Below are 15,962 nucleotides of genomic sequence, written 5' to 3' on the forward strand. Positions count from 1 at the left end.
TCTCAGAAAACAGGCATCCTAATGTCTACAAATTATGCGCATTTATCATTTATTCTTCTAAAGGCAATATATGCAGTAAAAGAGAAAAATATTATAAGTTTAGGACATCAGAATGAAGTTAGAATAAGCCCTCTAGGGCAAACATGTCAACAAGGTCCACGGGCTGCATCCAGCCCGCGATTGGCTGATATTTGGCCCACGGAGATGTCCTGGAGACAGCGAGGTACTGGTCCCCGCTGCCCTGGCTCCAGCCCTGCCCAGCCCGGGAGCCCCCAAGGCACGTGCACAGGAGGTGGTGAGCACAAGGGGGTTGACATCAGGCAGCAGGAGCTGCATAGCCCACTGTGAATACCGGCCCGGCCCTCCAGCAGAAATGCTGCAGCGGCATTAGCCGCAAATGGAGTCAGGGCATATGATGTGGACTGCTGGACATGCCTACTCGGTCCCATCTCTTTTTGGTTGGAGAGCAGGTCGCTACTGGTCATCTCAGCCCCCTCATGGGTCTTGTCTGTGGCCCGCGGGTGGAGTACATTCCCCTCACATACCTCACTACCCACCACAGCTGCCAGCCATTCACGCAGGTCCATTAGGCTGCCGCCCAGACCTGCAGGCCTGTCCAGCATGAAGGAGGCAAAGCAGTCAGCTAGGAAGCCCTGAGTAGAGGTGGTAGAGTACGTCCAGGGCCAGCAGGCAAAAAGCCACCCCACGCAGGGAAAGCCGGATCCCCATCGGCACCATGGCTGCCCAGCACCAGCAGAGGTGGAGGGGAGGCATGCAATCCTGGCTGGGCCTGAGTGGCCATGGTGCAGATGGGGATTCCGCTTTCCCCACTCGGGATGGCCTTTTGCTTGCTGGGCATGGGCATGCTCTACCACCTCTACTCGAGCTTTCTAGCTGGCTGCTTCACCTCCTTTATGCTAGGCAGGCCTGCTGCTCCAGGCGGCGGCGGCCTAATGGATCTGCACAAGCTGCTGGCGGCGCCGGCCCAAGTCGGGGCCAAGGTGCATCGGGTGCATGAGGGGAACAGGCTCCATGCACAGGCCAAGGGCAAGATCTGCAAGGGGGCCAAGGAGATGACCAGCAGCAACCTGCTTTCCAACTGCAAGCAAAAACAGATGGGACAGAGTAGGCATGTCCGGCGGTCTGCATCATGTGCCTCCCCCCTCACCTCCCCTACTCCATATGCTACTGGAGGGCTGGCCTGGTATTCACAGAGTGCGCCGGTCGAGGATACAGCAGACTGTGGTTGCTGACAGACACCATCAGCCCCCATGCGGTTGTGGGCCTCTGTGTGCGGGGGCAGCAACCTCACCTTGCCTTGCCCCAGGGCAACAGCACCCTCACTCTGCCTCGCCTTGCCTCATCCCGCAGGACAAGCTTCCTGCCCACCATCCCACCCACCAGAGAAACCTAGATCTCCCCCAACCCTGCCTGGCCCCCACAGATGTCCCCCCCATTGAGCAACATTGAGATAGCCACGCCTACCACGCCCCACCCACCCAGTCAGCTGTGAGCACTGCAGCCACGCCTACCCAGTCGGCCATGCTCACCCGCACCCCCAAGGACATCACAATGCTGATATGGCCCTCAATGAAATTGAGTTTGACATCCCTGCTCTAGGGTAACTTGTAATTTGTTCCACAACACAAAGTAGAAATTCAGGATGAGAACATTTGAGATGCAGTGGGATTCCATCATTTCACAGTTATCAGAATTTGATATTTTATTGTATATAGATTAGTCTCCTTTTTCCCCCAAAAATCTAATATATCCAAAGCTAAATGTATTAGCTCTATTTGGTACCCTGGGAGTCAATTCTGAAATGGATTAGGTTTTAAAATATGGGAGAAAATAAGAGTGAATAGTAAAGAGTAAATAGGTACTTTACCTTGCTCTCACTTGCACTGACACACACATGGCTATGGCTATACTCTCTGTTGAAAGTGTGTGTAAGAAGGCGCAAGCACTGCAAAAAAGTGGAGAAAGGAAAACTGAGTTTTGATTCTGAGAACAAAAATTAACTATATAGGTACTCCTCTATTTACCATCACAATTGGATGTTTCTTAGAGGAACACCACACGACCTGACTTGATTTTACAATTGCATTTATAGCAACCATATAGTGAGTCATCACTGTCATTAAGTAAACTGTGTGGTCATTAAGCAAATCCAACATCTGCAATGGACATTTTTTGCCATTTTCTATAAAAAAAAATGGCAAAAAACCCTGCAAATCATGGTCACATGACCACGGGATGCTGTAACTGGTTGTAAATGTAAGATGACAAGTGTCTCAAATGCAGTCATGTGACCATAGGGGTTGGGGCAGCATGTCATTTTACAACTGTCGAAAGTGCTTTACAGGCTGTGAAGCACTCTTTCCGCGACACGTCAAGACTCTCATGACTTTGAATGGTCATTAAACCACTTGACCAGTAATTAAGTGAGGACAACCTGTAGTCAAACAAGTTTGGATAACTTTTATTCCTATGGACAGTCTTCCTGCCTTTCTGTCTGCCTCTCAACATACATGTCTCTCTCTCCTTTCTCTCTTTTTCTCTCCAAGAGCAGCAAAGATTAATAAGGACTTCACTCAAATGTTCAATCCTTTGAAGAGGTGGAGGAAAGGAATAATTTTTATAACAGCACAAAACAAATATTTATAACTGATGATAAAAACTAGTGCAGCTGGAAATTACCACCATGTACTTGTATTGTAGAAATCTATAGATATGTTCTTTAATATTTTTTTTATTTTTTATTTTTCCAAACTCTCCCCCATACATATACCATGATATTTATCAGATGTTAACATACATTCTTTTTACATTCATATATAAGATACTTTTGATAAAATGAAATAAATACATACACATGACTTTTGGTGTTGCTCGCCCATTTCCCCTTTCACTGTATCCACATTCCTTCTTCTCTACCTTCTTTCTCCCTTTCTTCTCTTCCCTACTTCCCTCTTCTTCCTCTCCTCTTCTCTTTCCTTCACCACTTCTCCCCACTTCTCTTCTCCTCCAACCTTCCTACTTCCTTCTCCCCTCCTTTACTCTTTTCTCTCTCCTCTCCTTTCTTCCCTCTCATCCCTCTTCAGATACAATTCAGGGGTAATGTCCGAGCAACTCCTCTCTCCAAATTTCCCTATCTGTATTATATACAATAAGATTAATTTTCTCTTACATTAATACTTCTATTTATCTAACCTTTTTGGTATATACTTTTATAAATATTTATACAACCTCCAGTTACTCAATACTGTGTCACCTGGGTCTCCCTCCTTATCTGCTCCTTCTTCTTCCATCTAAATTGATATTAACTATCTTTTAACCATATTCTCTTTCCAGCCAATCATAAAAAGTTCCCCAGAAGAAATCTATAGATATTTTCAATGGGCCTTCAAATTAAGGAAATGCTCTTTGCTGAGAAAGCTTTCCTGCTAAGAAATGTTATCTCTTCATTCAGAAATGACTGTTACTTTCAGAAAAAAAAATATTATTGGAACTTGCAGAGACTATTCAGATGCCTTCAGAATGCAGGTACAGAAATACCCATCAGATCTTAGACTTAAAGAAAATATGAAGTCAACTTTTCCAGCCCTATCCCAGCCGATAGGCACCTTCCATGTTCTATACCTTGACTGCAAGTTCTTTCTGTCTCTCACTAGGAATGTCAAGAGGTAAAGGCCTCCCTTCTGGGGTACCATCTGCAGAGATTGGAGATGAGACATAAGATGTGCTGCGGGAATCAGACTCTTCACTTGAGCTTGAGGATAAGGAATCCAGACCTAAGCGCTGAGTTGTCTCCAGCTTCTCACGCAAGAGCAGATAATGTCTTGTTTTCTCAACCTATGGAAAGAAAGGCTAGTTTGCTATTGATACCTTCCATTATCAGGAATGGCCATGCCAGGTGGAGAATTGTGCAAGTTAGAATCCATACATCAAGGATAGTGAAGAGTATTTTAAGTATTTTACTCTACATTAATCTACTCTTGCCACCTGCCCATTAGTTGGGCAGGATTAAGTTGGGCAGGCCTCAGGCTAGAGTCTTACTTCTTGTAGAAGACTCAATTTTTCCAGTTCCCACTGATGATCCAAGATGAGACTGTCACTACGGGGTCGCCACCCAGCTAAATTCTCTTCTCCTCGTACGTAGGCCACAGAGGTGTCCAGCACACGCCTTCGTCTCCTTTGCATACCTACAGAGGAAATGTTTATTCAGCCTAGTTGTGATCTATAAGCACATGCAACACATTCATATTTTGTAAGTTATAGGAACAATTAAATCTTGCCTTCTAATGCTGTATCCCTCTTGTTTAAGTATAAGTCCAACACCTCATGGAGATCTTTTCATAAAGACAAAACTTCTTACCTGGACTTCCAGCATCAGCAACTCGGCAGAGGCTGAGCTCATAGACCCCAGTCACACGGTTACTATAGCAGAAAGTGAAAAACAAAACAAGCTAATAGAAGATACACCATTCTTATGAATATGGTACATTCAAGGAATCATTTTACTCCACCACATCTTTCAAGATGAGACCAAACTCTGTTTTTTGGAGAATGTTAAAGTTAAGCTGAAAGTTTCATATGATGCCTAACTGCCCTTAGTTAAGATCATGAACGTAACACTATTAATGTCTACTAAGATATACACATACAGCTTCCATGTCAGTTGATCAGGAGTATATTTTTTATCCTAATAAGATGTGCTTGCCTTCTGGCCTTTCTTACCTTTCTGAAGCTCGAAGGCTTCCACTTCCAAAAAGATTGCGGATTGATCGAGAAGCAGGGAGTTTGGCATCTCTGGAGTAAAAGACCATGCAAAAATCTTTGGTGATCACAGCGGGTTGGGTGCAGTTCTCCATCTGAAATGAAAGCATAATCTTATTATACTGTCAGGCCTAAAGAATCAGGACCACACACTAAGCTCCAGTTAAGTTGATTTATACACAATTTAGTCAACTAATGGTCAGTACTATACTGGTGCTGGATAAGAGTTAATTGAATTCAGGAGGAGCAGGACTTGGACCGTTTATAAGAATGTAACAACTCCAGACTGATTCCTATCTTGACTCTGAGCCCAGGCTCTGCTTCTCCTTCACATATACAGTGAATATTTTTTTTTTTTTAAAAAAAAACAAGCTTAAACTGGTGATTACATTTCTATATCTGTGTAATTATTTTTGAATCCCTACTTAAGTTTATTTGTTATTGTCTTCTTCTGGGATTTTGGAGGGAATATTGAATCTAGCCCACATGCTTCATGTTCATCAAGTTCCTAATATGATCTGGCCTCAGTAGCTTTCTCAGCATCAGCCAAGGCTGGATATCATTGGTAACAAAGTATTAAACACTATCTCAAATCATTCTATATTCCTGATTACATGCATGTAGAAAAGGGTGGACTTGGATCATGAGGTTATGCTTGGCATCATACAGATTTTGAAACACAGCCCTGCAGATGCCAATGTTGATCTGACAATTGCACAGGGAGTATTATGAAGGCACTGATATGTCTTGCCTCAATATAAGCAGAGAGGGTCAGGTAGATTTTTTCTCTGTAAGGGGTAACACGATTCAGGAGCAAAGAGTTATGCATGGAGCTGTCCCACGCTGCTTCAAACTGGTAAAAAGTCCTGCAGAGGAAAAAACAAAATACCTGGTTAATAAAAAGACTATAAACTATTCCAAAATATTAATAATAGTAACAAAACACAAACATGCACAAAATGCACGCACGCACGCACACAGAGATCTGTCTGAATGATGTAGCCATCCTGGAGTACTCTGGCCCCAAATATAATATCTTGTTTGAAAGGCAAAAGTGAAAGCATCACCGGGAATTCTCAAGGAAGGTCTTGGGTTATATGATTTTTTTAAAATGGTCCCATATAGATAGAAATGATTTTGGCTACATAGAAATTATGAAAAAGGAGACGGTGACAGAAAAACAGGGAAAGAGAAAGGCAGCACTTGAAAAGGGAGTTACATACACATGGGGCATTAAACAATAAACTGAAGGTTTATCAGACAGAAATAGCACCCACTGATCCATACTTCTGACTAAATGATTCTAAGCGTTGTGAGATCTATTGACTCATTCTTATTTTGGAACTGTTTTTATTTATATAGCTGACCATTTCACATAAGGAGACTCTGGGCAGCATATAATAAAACTGATTATTTACATATATTATAACATGAATTAAAACAGTCCAATTATTAAAATCAAGATGGGGGTTTAAAATCAGAATGCTAATTATGATGTAGCCACTGTGTGGGTTCCCTACTATTGGGATCCTCAGACTTCATGAAAAAACACACGCCATATTTTGAAGGCTTTCTGGAAGGACATAGGATTGGGACTAGCTTCACTTAAGAGGGAATGATGTTCCACAGGGCGGACCACAGTCTCTAAGCATCAGAAGACATCATCAGCATCACTTAGTATGCCAGAAGCAGGGAAGTACATTTGAATATCATCACCTATTGATAGTACCCCAACAATGATGATGAGATGATCGTGACAGATGATCTCACCCAGTGATTTTATGTAAATGTTAAATATGAGTGGAGAGGACACCAAAATCCATGGCACCCGCATAATTGGAGGTGAGACCTCTCATTCCCAATCAACACCAACTAGTATCAGACCCAAATAAGGAAGAGAACCAGCAGAGTATAGTTCTATCCATTTCCAACCGCATGGTTGATGGTATCTGCAGCCACTGAGAGGTCTAGGATAGATGCACTACCCCGTCCCATTTCCACCAGAGATCATCCCAAAATGCAAGTTAAGATGCCATCTAAAACAGAAAGTGGGCAAGAAGCAATATACTTAGATAGCAATTGAAAAAGATCCTTCCTTGATGTAGAAATAATTGGTCATCTTAAAATATTGCCTAAAGTACTCCAAGTCCACATCTCTTCAGTCAAATATGTTAAAATAAATAATCTTTCATCCATTGGAAGGCGATACTAATTTTTGGCAAGCATAATCAGAAAAAACAAAGAAAAAGTGAGGATGCTCAGTATTGCTTTCAATTCTACATTGCTAGAAACATTTTCAGTATTACCTTGGCAGAGGTTTGTTACATAGTGCTTGCAGTTAATTTACCATGTTTTTGCACATAACAATTTTCAAAATTGTGGATTATTATTTAGTGTGAAAAATATGTTCTATAGATATTAATTCAGAGGTTCCCAAATTTTGCTGTGCCATTCATGATAAATGAATTCATGTGACTCATCTGTGAATAAAACTAATGCTTCCAAAAAACAGTGGTTAGATCATTTAAAAGAGTGAGCTTGCTTAAATTTGGCTTATTATTCCTGTAGTCTGGGTGTTATAGCTAAGACACTCACTCTCATTTCTCATTCCGTATTTGAATATCTGCCTATTATAGCAACCTTCATTATACAAGCCATCACATTTGTACTTGAAAGTTGGAGACCATTCAGACTGTACTTCAGGCTTTCCTGTCTGTATTACTTGGACAAGCCAACACTTAGCTTATTTAGGCAGTCCATAAGCATAGCACCCTATAGTGCTGTGGAATATTGTGCCACTTCAGAAATCTGGATTTCCATAAAGAATAAATTCCATGGCATACTAGCTGCTCTGGTCATGTTGGAACATCCAAAGGAAGTGGAATTCTGCTAATTAGAGCGCATGCCCAATTTTCCACCTATCTTCTTTCAATCACATTTTCACGTATGATGCTCTTTCTCTTGTGAAGCATATTTGGTTCAATTTTAATTTTTTTTTATATACCAGAGGCCATTTCAGAAATTATTTTCCAAACATGATCAAAATACTGGGACTTTCCCCCTCTCTCCTCTCTCTTTCTCTCATTTCCATCTGAGCATCCTCAAGTTTTAAAAATATTCTGGCATTCCACTGTCACAGCTCACCAACATTCAGTATCAACATAGTCAGAAGCCTCTTTAATAATAAGAGACACCAATCCACCTGTTGGAAGATAATTTATTAACAACAGATCTATTACTAAGAACAACAGCTGACTCTTGGTAAAGAGGATCTGAGTATTGGTTGATGCACAATTACTACCCCATTCTAAACATCAGACATTTTCACAGACCTGAAGCATTTTGCAAAAAAACCAAAAGAGCTAAATTCACTGAGACACAAGCAAGTCAAAGACAAATTCCAAAAGGAAGGAAACATATTTAGGACAGGAAGAGTACAAAAGTGAAGAGAAAAAGAGGGAAACTAGTAAGAGATCAAGCAAGGGTATGAGAGAAAAGTAAGACAAAAATACCTAGTGTCATTTCCAAGTGAAATGCTATAAGTGGAAGGCAACCGAAGAAAAACACACGTACAGATACACAGAGAAATTAAAATGTCAGAAAGCATTGTTTATAGGTGTCTGAGAAAAGCTACCCAGAGAGGCAGCTACACAGGGATGCATGGAGATTTGAAGACAGCCATAATTAGATACAATACTGTTCTCTTTTCAATCTCTTAGTAAAAGGACATGTACATAATAGGAAGCCCAGACTGTTGTTTCATGTGTTGAATACTTCCCTCATGTTTTCTAGATAAAAGTCTAATAGTCCTGGTGATTCAATTAGATTTTTTATCTATATTATCTGTAGATTAAAAATCAAGGAAATTTTCATTAACCAGGTTCTTATCAGAATTGTGATTTCCAGCCAGGCTTCAGCCTCTCCCAACCTGTTGTTTTGAAGACATGTAGGGATTAAAACTCTTTGAATCACTTGGTAGCATGGAGTTGTAGTCTTAGCATATCTGGAATGCATGAAATTTGGGAAAACTGTGCTACAATGATTTCATGAAGGTGAGATTTATAGGAAAAAAAAAACCTTTCAGTCTATAGTACTTCCCTAAAAAAGAAATACAGCTTCTCCTAACTGTACCGAGCAATGATTACTGTATTGAGGAGTATTCAGCAAGTTTATTTTATCAAATCAAACTACAGTATGTCCTAATATCAAGAAGGGACAAGCAAGGTGTTCCATGTAAAAGTGCTATACTAAGATGAGAAGACATATAGCAATAAAGAAATCCAAATGGCTCTGAATAAGGAAGTCCCAAATTATAAAGAAATATTCATTCTAATAGTTATAAAATAATCCTTTCTAATCTTCAAAAGGTAAAATTCATGTCAACTTCATCTTCCAGATGACCATCATAGAAGGTCTGATGTAAACTTTGTTGTATAACCCACACAACATAAGAAACCATTAATGGAAACTAGTTCCATCAAGGTGCCTGGAATAGGCAACAGAGAAACTCAGTTCAAATTGGTAGAAAACTGCAGATGAAGGAACAAAAATACTGGCACCAAGGTAGGAAATGCTTCTAACGTTAGATAATTGAGCCATACCTGTCTTGTCTGATTCATCCATGGTTTTTCTAGCCAATTATCTTTAATGGCAATTTGGTACCAAATTTTTAAATCTGAATGATTAATTAGGAGGCACTGCAATAAAATTATAATTCTTACAGCAACCTCATACATTAAGAATATAGTTATAGTAATTGCATACTGATTTGCAATTGGATAATTAAAAAGTGGATATTTTATCCTTATTTTCTATCACTGACATCTCTAAAACAAACACATTCTAAGTCTTAAGTCTAGATTCCAGAGACCAAAATAAACCTAATTCAAATGTTAGAAAACTAAATCAACCAGACAATTTTTCTTTCCGTTTTCCACTTTAGCTTTCCTTGTTTGATTTTAAATTCTTCAACAAAAGAAGTCAATCGTTATACTCAGGATAGGGAATAGAGAAATGTTTGAAGAATTACTTAACATTTTACATCACAAATTAGCTCTTTTGAATCTGTTCTCTGACCTGGCGTAGCTTTCCTCCTTAACATGGTGTCTCTCTAATGTCCCTAGTGAGACCAGCAGGATCTCTTCAGTATTTAAATAATTATATTCAGTAATTCCAATCTTCCTAGCATGCAGAGTTGGCAAATTTATTGTCTCCTTGGGATGCTTTAATATCTAATCATTGTAACAGTCCACTTCATGCAATCCATTTGATATTTGAATTCATACAGTTGCCCCAGACTGGATTTTGAACAGTTTTTGCACCCACATCTGACTGAAAACTGCCCAGGAAGCCTGTTAACCCCCCCTCCCAATTGATGGCTCTTTCACACCATCCTGGGGTTCTCCTAATCTCCTTTCTCACCCCCAGTCACACAGAGCACAGCATCTCATGAAGCCTGCATCAGTTCAACTCTTTTTGTGTCACTGCCAAAGGCAGAAGCAGGGGATGGAGGAGTTTCAGTATGGACAGGCCAGGCAAGCTTTTTTTTTTTTTTGGCAGAGATAGAGGGGGAAAAAAGGAAACAGGGAAATCAGATGGAAAAAAAACTATCTCCCAGCCCCCAGTCCCCAAAGAAAGCATATACGGGTGAGAGAGAAATAAGAAAAACACTGGCTTTTGAAAGAAAAGGAAAGTTACAAAAAGCAACAACCAAGGAACAAAATGGAACAAAAAGAAGCCCAATGATGCAGAAGAAGAAAAAAAAAGAAGCTGTGTTCAGGCAGGTGGAAGTAAGTTCAGTCTGCAGCATTGCTACCTCAGTGCTGATTTGAAAAAGGTGCGTGAGGGGAAATAAAATATATGGGGAAGCTCACAAATAATACCTAGGCATATCCGAATCAAGAAACTGCCTGCAAAAACACAAACAATCACATGGTTAGTTTATATGGGCAGTGGTGGTGGAGGTGGCAGTAGCATCAGCAGTTTTATCTGCAGGTCTTCCAAAGCGTAAGCACTACAAACAGCTCCTCTCTGTCCCAAGCAGAAGGCAAAGCTCGAGGGCCTCTGATGAACCCATTATAAATTAGTAAATGGAGTAACAATGTGATACACTGAAATGTCTTAGGTCAGTTTGGGGGCCTTTATTGCAGAGTCTTAAATTCAATCAATTCACTCAAATTCAAATGAAGTCTGTTGTTAGTGCATCACTACCTAAAGCAAATTTAAGCTCCCTCAGCATTGTGGAGGTGAAAGATGCAGAGCCTTTGGTATGTTTGCAGAAATTGAGAAGCCCTAAAGTTAGATAGACAAGTCCAGGTCTGCTACCATTTTACCACTATTGCACATAGTTGTTAATCAGGAATTTGTATTTACTACACCATTTAGATCAGAAATACCTGCCATTTAGAGAAACTGGAATGTTAAACCATCACAGGTCTAAGTTACAAGGCTGGTTCCTCCAATTCCAAAATGGCGTCCATTTCAGGTTTAGAAGAGAAGGTAAATCTTTGTTTAAAGAGCTGCATCTGACAGTGGAAGGATTGGGAATCTCAGTGTCTGCCTCTCAAAACGACATTTTATTCCACATGTGAGATTGCACCCATTGATTATAAACAGATATGTAAGAAAAGTACTATCCTCATTTACAAATTCAGGCCATACTAGGTTTGTTTTTTTGTTTTGCTATTGCTGACTTGCCTCAAGGAAAAACTGCCCTTCTAGAATTTTACACAGCCTAATTCAAGTGTGGAATTTGGTCATTGTGTCTTTTCATTCAATCTGATTCATCATCACCTTTAATGTAACAGTTCCAATAAATACTGTCATATGGTTCTACAAGGGTTTTTTTGCCAACACACAAGGAGGACTTTTACAATGCTTCTCCATATCTATGAACATGAAGCCAGTCTGAAGTTCTCTTGCATCATGTTACTCAACGATATTGGGATACAGTGAATAAAGTCTAAAGAGATGGTTGCCTGCCTACTGGAAAAATAGCTTGGTGATACATGATAGCTGGGAGCTGAAACAGGTGTCCATGTGGGTGGATGAGCCGGATTCTCAACAAAAAGTTCTTAGTTAAGTACTATCAAAATTTGAAGAAAATTCCTAAAATGTATGCAAATTAAGAAGGATGGGAAATCTGGAAAATGGTTGCTCTAGTGCCACCTTCTGCAACTTGATGCAATCCAGATGGGGTCGGATTACAACCCTTCAGCCCTAAAATAAAAATGCTACCTTGGGATGACAACAATTGTAGTCTCAGATTGGGAACCCATCAGGTTGGGAAAGGCTGCTTTTGTAGATAGACCCTTTGTTATTCTGATCTTTCAGCCAAATCTGGCCAGCCTTTCTGATAACTTTAAGACACCAGTCATCAATTCTGTTTTCATTCATGCAGGCAGCTAAGAATAATGCTCATATAGGAGAAAGAGACATAAAGAGGAAGGAACAACAGAAACCTACAGGTATGTGATTCCTAGTCTTTCTTGCTTCTTTGGCAATGCTCAAAGATAGACTTCCTGTGGTTTAAATGCTGTGGTTTAATTTAGTAATTTAAATTTTGGTTTAATGAAAGTTGCTGCTTTCAATAACATATGACACAGGGCATAGTGGTTAATAAATGTTACAAATAATTAAATCAAATGGTAAATAAATCAATATGCATTAAATCAATCCTGAAACATTTTACTGAAAACAATCACACTCAGGTCTCCTGCCAAGAGCTGCAACGTTTGAGAAAAACATTAGAAGAAACACCACTTCTAGAATATTGTAGCAGAGAGGCCTTTTTTAACCTGATTTCCTTCACAAGTCATAGAATTGGAATGTTGAATAGGAATTCTGGATTTATATTCCAATACATTTGGAGGGCACCAGGTCAGGGGAGGCTGAGATAGAAAGCTCAGGAATCATTGTATGACCAAGATCAATTGCTTTCATTCTACAAAGTAAAATCCATCATACAATTAAGAATACTTCCTTAATATTATTTTAATCATTGAGTTTACTGCATGTTGACAAGCCAGGATCCTGTAAAACAGAGGTTTGCTTGTCAAGTATGCTATCAAGATTAGTTTAGGAATAATATCAACCACTAAATAAACCTAGGAACAGCAACTTCCAATAATTATCGTTTTTCTTGATAACAGGTAAATTTCCTGTAAGTTTTTTTCTTTTATTTTTGCTTATAGATTAGCTATTATTGTCACTGAAAAAGCTGACATCTGGAAACATCTTTATAGTAATGGTATCTACTTCAACTTAATTAAAAGTAAAGATCTTGATTAATATCAGTAAAAGGAACACTGCTGTATTTCATTTGGCTTTATTTTCTTGTTTTGCTTTTCTTAGTCTTGTTAATTTATTGCTAGCTTATTTGGAAGGGAAAATCAAACAGAATATATTTTATATTACCAAACACATGGAATTGATGCTCAAGGATATACAGGATACCAGTATCCCTATCAATGTCTTCCTTGATATCTGCCAGATAATCTTAAAAAAACTAATTAAATGGGAGGGTGTGTGCTGTGTTCAACCAGCTCTAATGTCATCTTTATTTACATCTGTGAGCTCCATTCACATATGTTTTATTGGCATTTGGAGAAAACAGTGATGGAAGATGGGTGTAGTACAGTATTTGTTGGCATGGGATCATTTGCCCAGAAAAAAAAAGGAACAAAGAAAGCTGGGGTGATAGAGAGGATCTTCTCCATAAAGAAAGGGGAAGAAAGAAAGCTGATTTGTCTCAGGGAAGAGATACTTTGCAACTGGCTTCATTCTCCCTGGGGCAGCCATCCTCCGTCATAATCATCCTTAATATGCCTTAACAATTTAAATTGTGTCTCATGGCCCCCAAAGGTTGCTTATTCTCTGTCCTTGAACACTTGTCCTCCAAACTCTGCCCAGGCTGACAGGAAATTATAGTTCTAACATATCTGGACATCAGGTTGGAAAAACCTGGACTGGAATTACTTTAATCAACCTCTTTTTCCTTTTCACATTCCCTCACCAGCTTTGCTCTTTTTCAGAATATACTTACACTTTGTTTTGTTGAGATTTATTTGCGCTGCACTTGACTCACCATCATTTCCCAACTCACCTATATATTGTTTCCAAAGGTTGTAAAAATTATACATGTTTAAACATTTGAATTGAGATCAATGTTGAATATATTCAGGATTATTTGATCATAATACTTGGTCTCAACTATAGGAAGTACTGAAAGAGAAACTAATCTTCAGAAAAAAGATGAATGAATGAGATATCACATTGTCTTCTAACTTTTATTTTCCTAATAGAATAGCATTACTCACTCATCCATGTCTTTCACCTTAGGAATAATAAACCATCCATTTGTTAATGACACTGTGCTACTCTTTACCATTAACCCCTCATAATAATGCAATACTCAGACCCAAGGAACCAAGAAAGGGCTTCACCCTCCAAATTTTAATTTTCTCAATATCATTTTTTAAAAAAATGTTTTGCAAAACAGGAAGAATCTCTAACGTATAACTAGAGCCATTTTTGAAATTTTGGAGAAGGGTTGTTCCATTCAAACTGCAGTGCTAAATCTGGAAACTCTAGCATCTGCCATTATTTAGATGAAAGAACGTCTATATCACCCAAATGATTTTACCACACATTGTTCCATTGGAGAATGACTGAGCCCTTGCAGAAAGATACATGTGTCAGTGCTTCCCTTTTATAATACTGGTACATGAAAATGTTATCAAGCTTTCTTTTGCTAGGCTATGAGATAAAGTAGTCTTTACAATATATGGCAAAGAAATGTTTGTAGACTGTTGCTAAAGCAATTGAGCCACAGTCTAGGAGCAAATTTATTCTGCATGTGGATGTCAGTCCTCCAAGATCATGTAACTGCTAACCATTTGGGAGGTCCTAGGTTGCTCCTAGTATTTCCAATTATTATTAAATGATATTTCTTAAAACAATATTTTTAAGTGAATAAAATGAACACATAGACAGGTGCTGGGGAAGATGGACCTCAGCCACAGATATGAGAAACTTTCTGCCAGAGAAAATAATACCAGACTAGATAAATAAATGATTTATCTGATATTGATTCACCTGATACTACCGTAGGCAACTTCCTATGTTGCAGTAACTGCAGTAGTCCCTTAAATTGTTACCCATTAAAAAAATACTGGAGGAAAGCCACTAGCCTTTTCTGTGTGCAATTTTGTCATTATGTTCTTTTTTGCTAGCTTTGTCTGATTCTGCTAGAATAAAGAATTGGGACTTTCAGGAAAAAAGCTTTTCACACAACTGGACACATACAGTACCAGACATATAGAAGTATCATGACTGACCCAGATTAGCTGAGTATTCTAAGAGACCTACCGATCATCCTGAGAGGGCCGAATGTATCCTGAAGAGAGGATATTCAAAGATAGGATATTGGGGTCAATAAGGGACTCATCTCCTTCTGGGGTGTTCCGGATTCGACCTACAAATAGAGAATAGAGCATACATTTTACCTTCCCTATCCTGCTGCAGGAGAATTAGAGCAGGTATATTGCTGAACATCTAGAACATAATCAGGTAGGTTTTTCCAAAATACAAATGGAAGATCTGGAGTGAGGCATACACAGCTCTCTCCCTGCTCTCTATCTCAACATTGTAAGAGGCAGAAGGCAGAATGTTGGAAAATTCATCTATATGTGCCATACTTCCATTGTAGTTATGCTTTATAAAGTCTCCAGCTTGCCATCTGTCCTAACCATATGCAAGATTTTGAAGAGTCACATAAGGCCTGTAGCTTGCAGACTGCTCAATACAATATGTCTATAAAGTGAGATTATTCTCTAGGTCATAAATTCATCACCGCTTATCATGATGAGACTGAAAAGGAATCACACTGTTGGGACATTTTCAGACTTTTTACCATGCTGAAGTATGCTCCTCTTAGAAGAAAGAGGCTGTGAATCAATCATTTCATTGTAATTTGACAATTTCTCAAACTCTGTCAACATAAACAAATGCACCATCCAATCTTCTATGCAAAGTTCCAGCCTATCCTTCAAACTGTAATCCAAGAGACCCTTGGGAGCTATAGAGGAGATACAGTGTAAAACATCCAAATATAGGCTTTCTTAACCAAAATGAACAACTTGTCACAAAAAGTAAATAAAAATGCTCAAATGCTAGATCACTGA

General features: G+C 39.3%; 1 protein-coding gene across 31 annotated transcripts in view; it reads right to left on the reverse strand.

Annotated features, from left to right (window-relative positions):
* Window positions 1–15,962, reverse strand: part of KIF1A (kinesin family member 1A) — a 107,969-nt gene that overhangs the window by 9,378 nt on the left and 82,629 nt on the right. For 9 of the 31 annotated variants that reach the window (XM_039356377.1, XM_039356375.1, XM_039356372.1 and 6 more), the window contains 9 exons: window positions 15,148–15,253; window positions 10,662–10,688; window positions 8,292–8,315; window positions 5,531–5,645; window positions 4,741–4,874; window positions 4,379–4,440; window positions 4,060–4,205; window positions 3,643–3,855; window positions 1,889–1,966 (listed from right to left, as the gene is read on the reverse strand). In XM_039356377.1, the coding sequence (XP_039212311.1) occupies window positions 1,889–1,966; window positions 3,643–3,855; window positions 4,060–4,205; window positions 4,379–4,440; window positions 4,741–4,874; window positions 5,531–5,645; window positions 8,292–8,315; window positions 10,662–10,688; window positions 15,148–15,253 (905 nt within the window). The remainder of the gene's footprint in view (window positions 1–1,888; window positions 1,967–3,642; window positions 3,856–4,059; window positions 4,206–4,378; window positions 4,441–4,740; window positions 4,875–5,530; window positions 5,646–8,291; window positions 8,316–10,661; window positions 10,689–15,147; window positions 15,254–15,962) is intronic. The other 22 variants (XM_039356402.1, XM_039356376.1, XM_039356386.1 and 19 more) reach the window with 4 other exon arrangements.

The sequence above is a fragment of the Crotalus tigris genome, unplaced genomic scaffold (assembly GCF_016545835.1).
Source record: "Crotalus tigris isolate CLP2741 ecotype Arizona unplaced genomic scaffold, ASM1654583v1 scf7180000018824.943158, whole genome shotgun sequence".
Taxonomy (NCBI): Eukaryota; Metazoa; Chordata; class Lepidosauria; order Squamata; family Viperidae; genus Crotalus; species Crotalus tigris.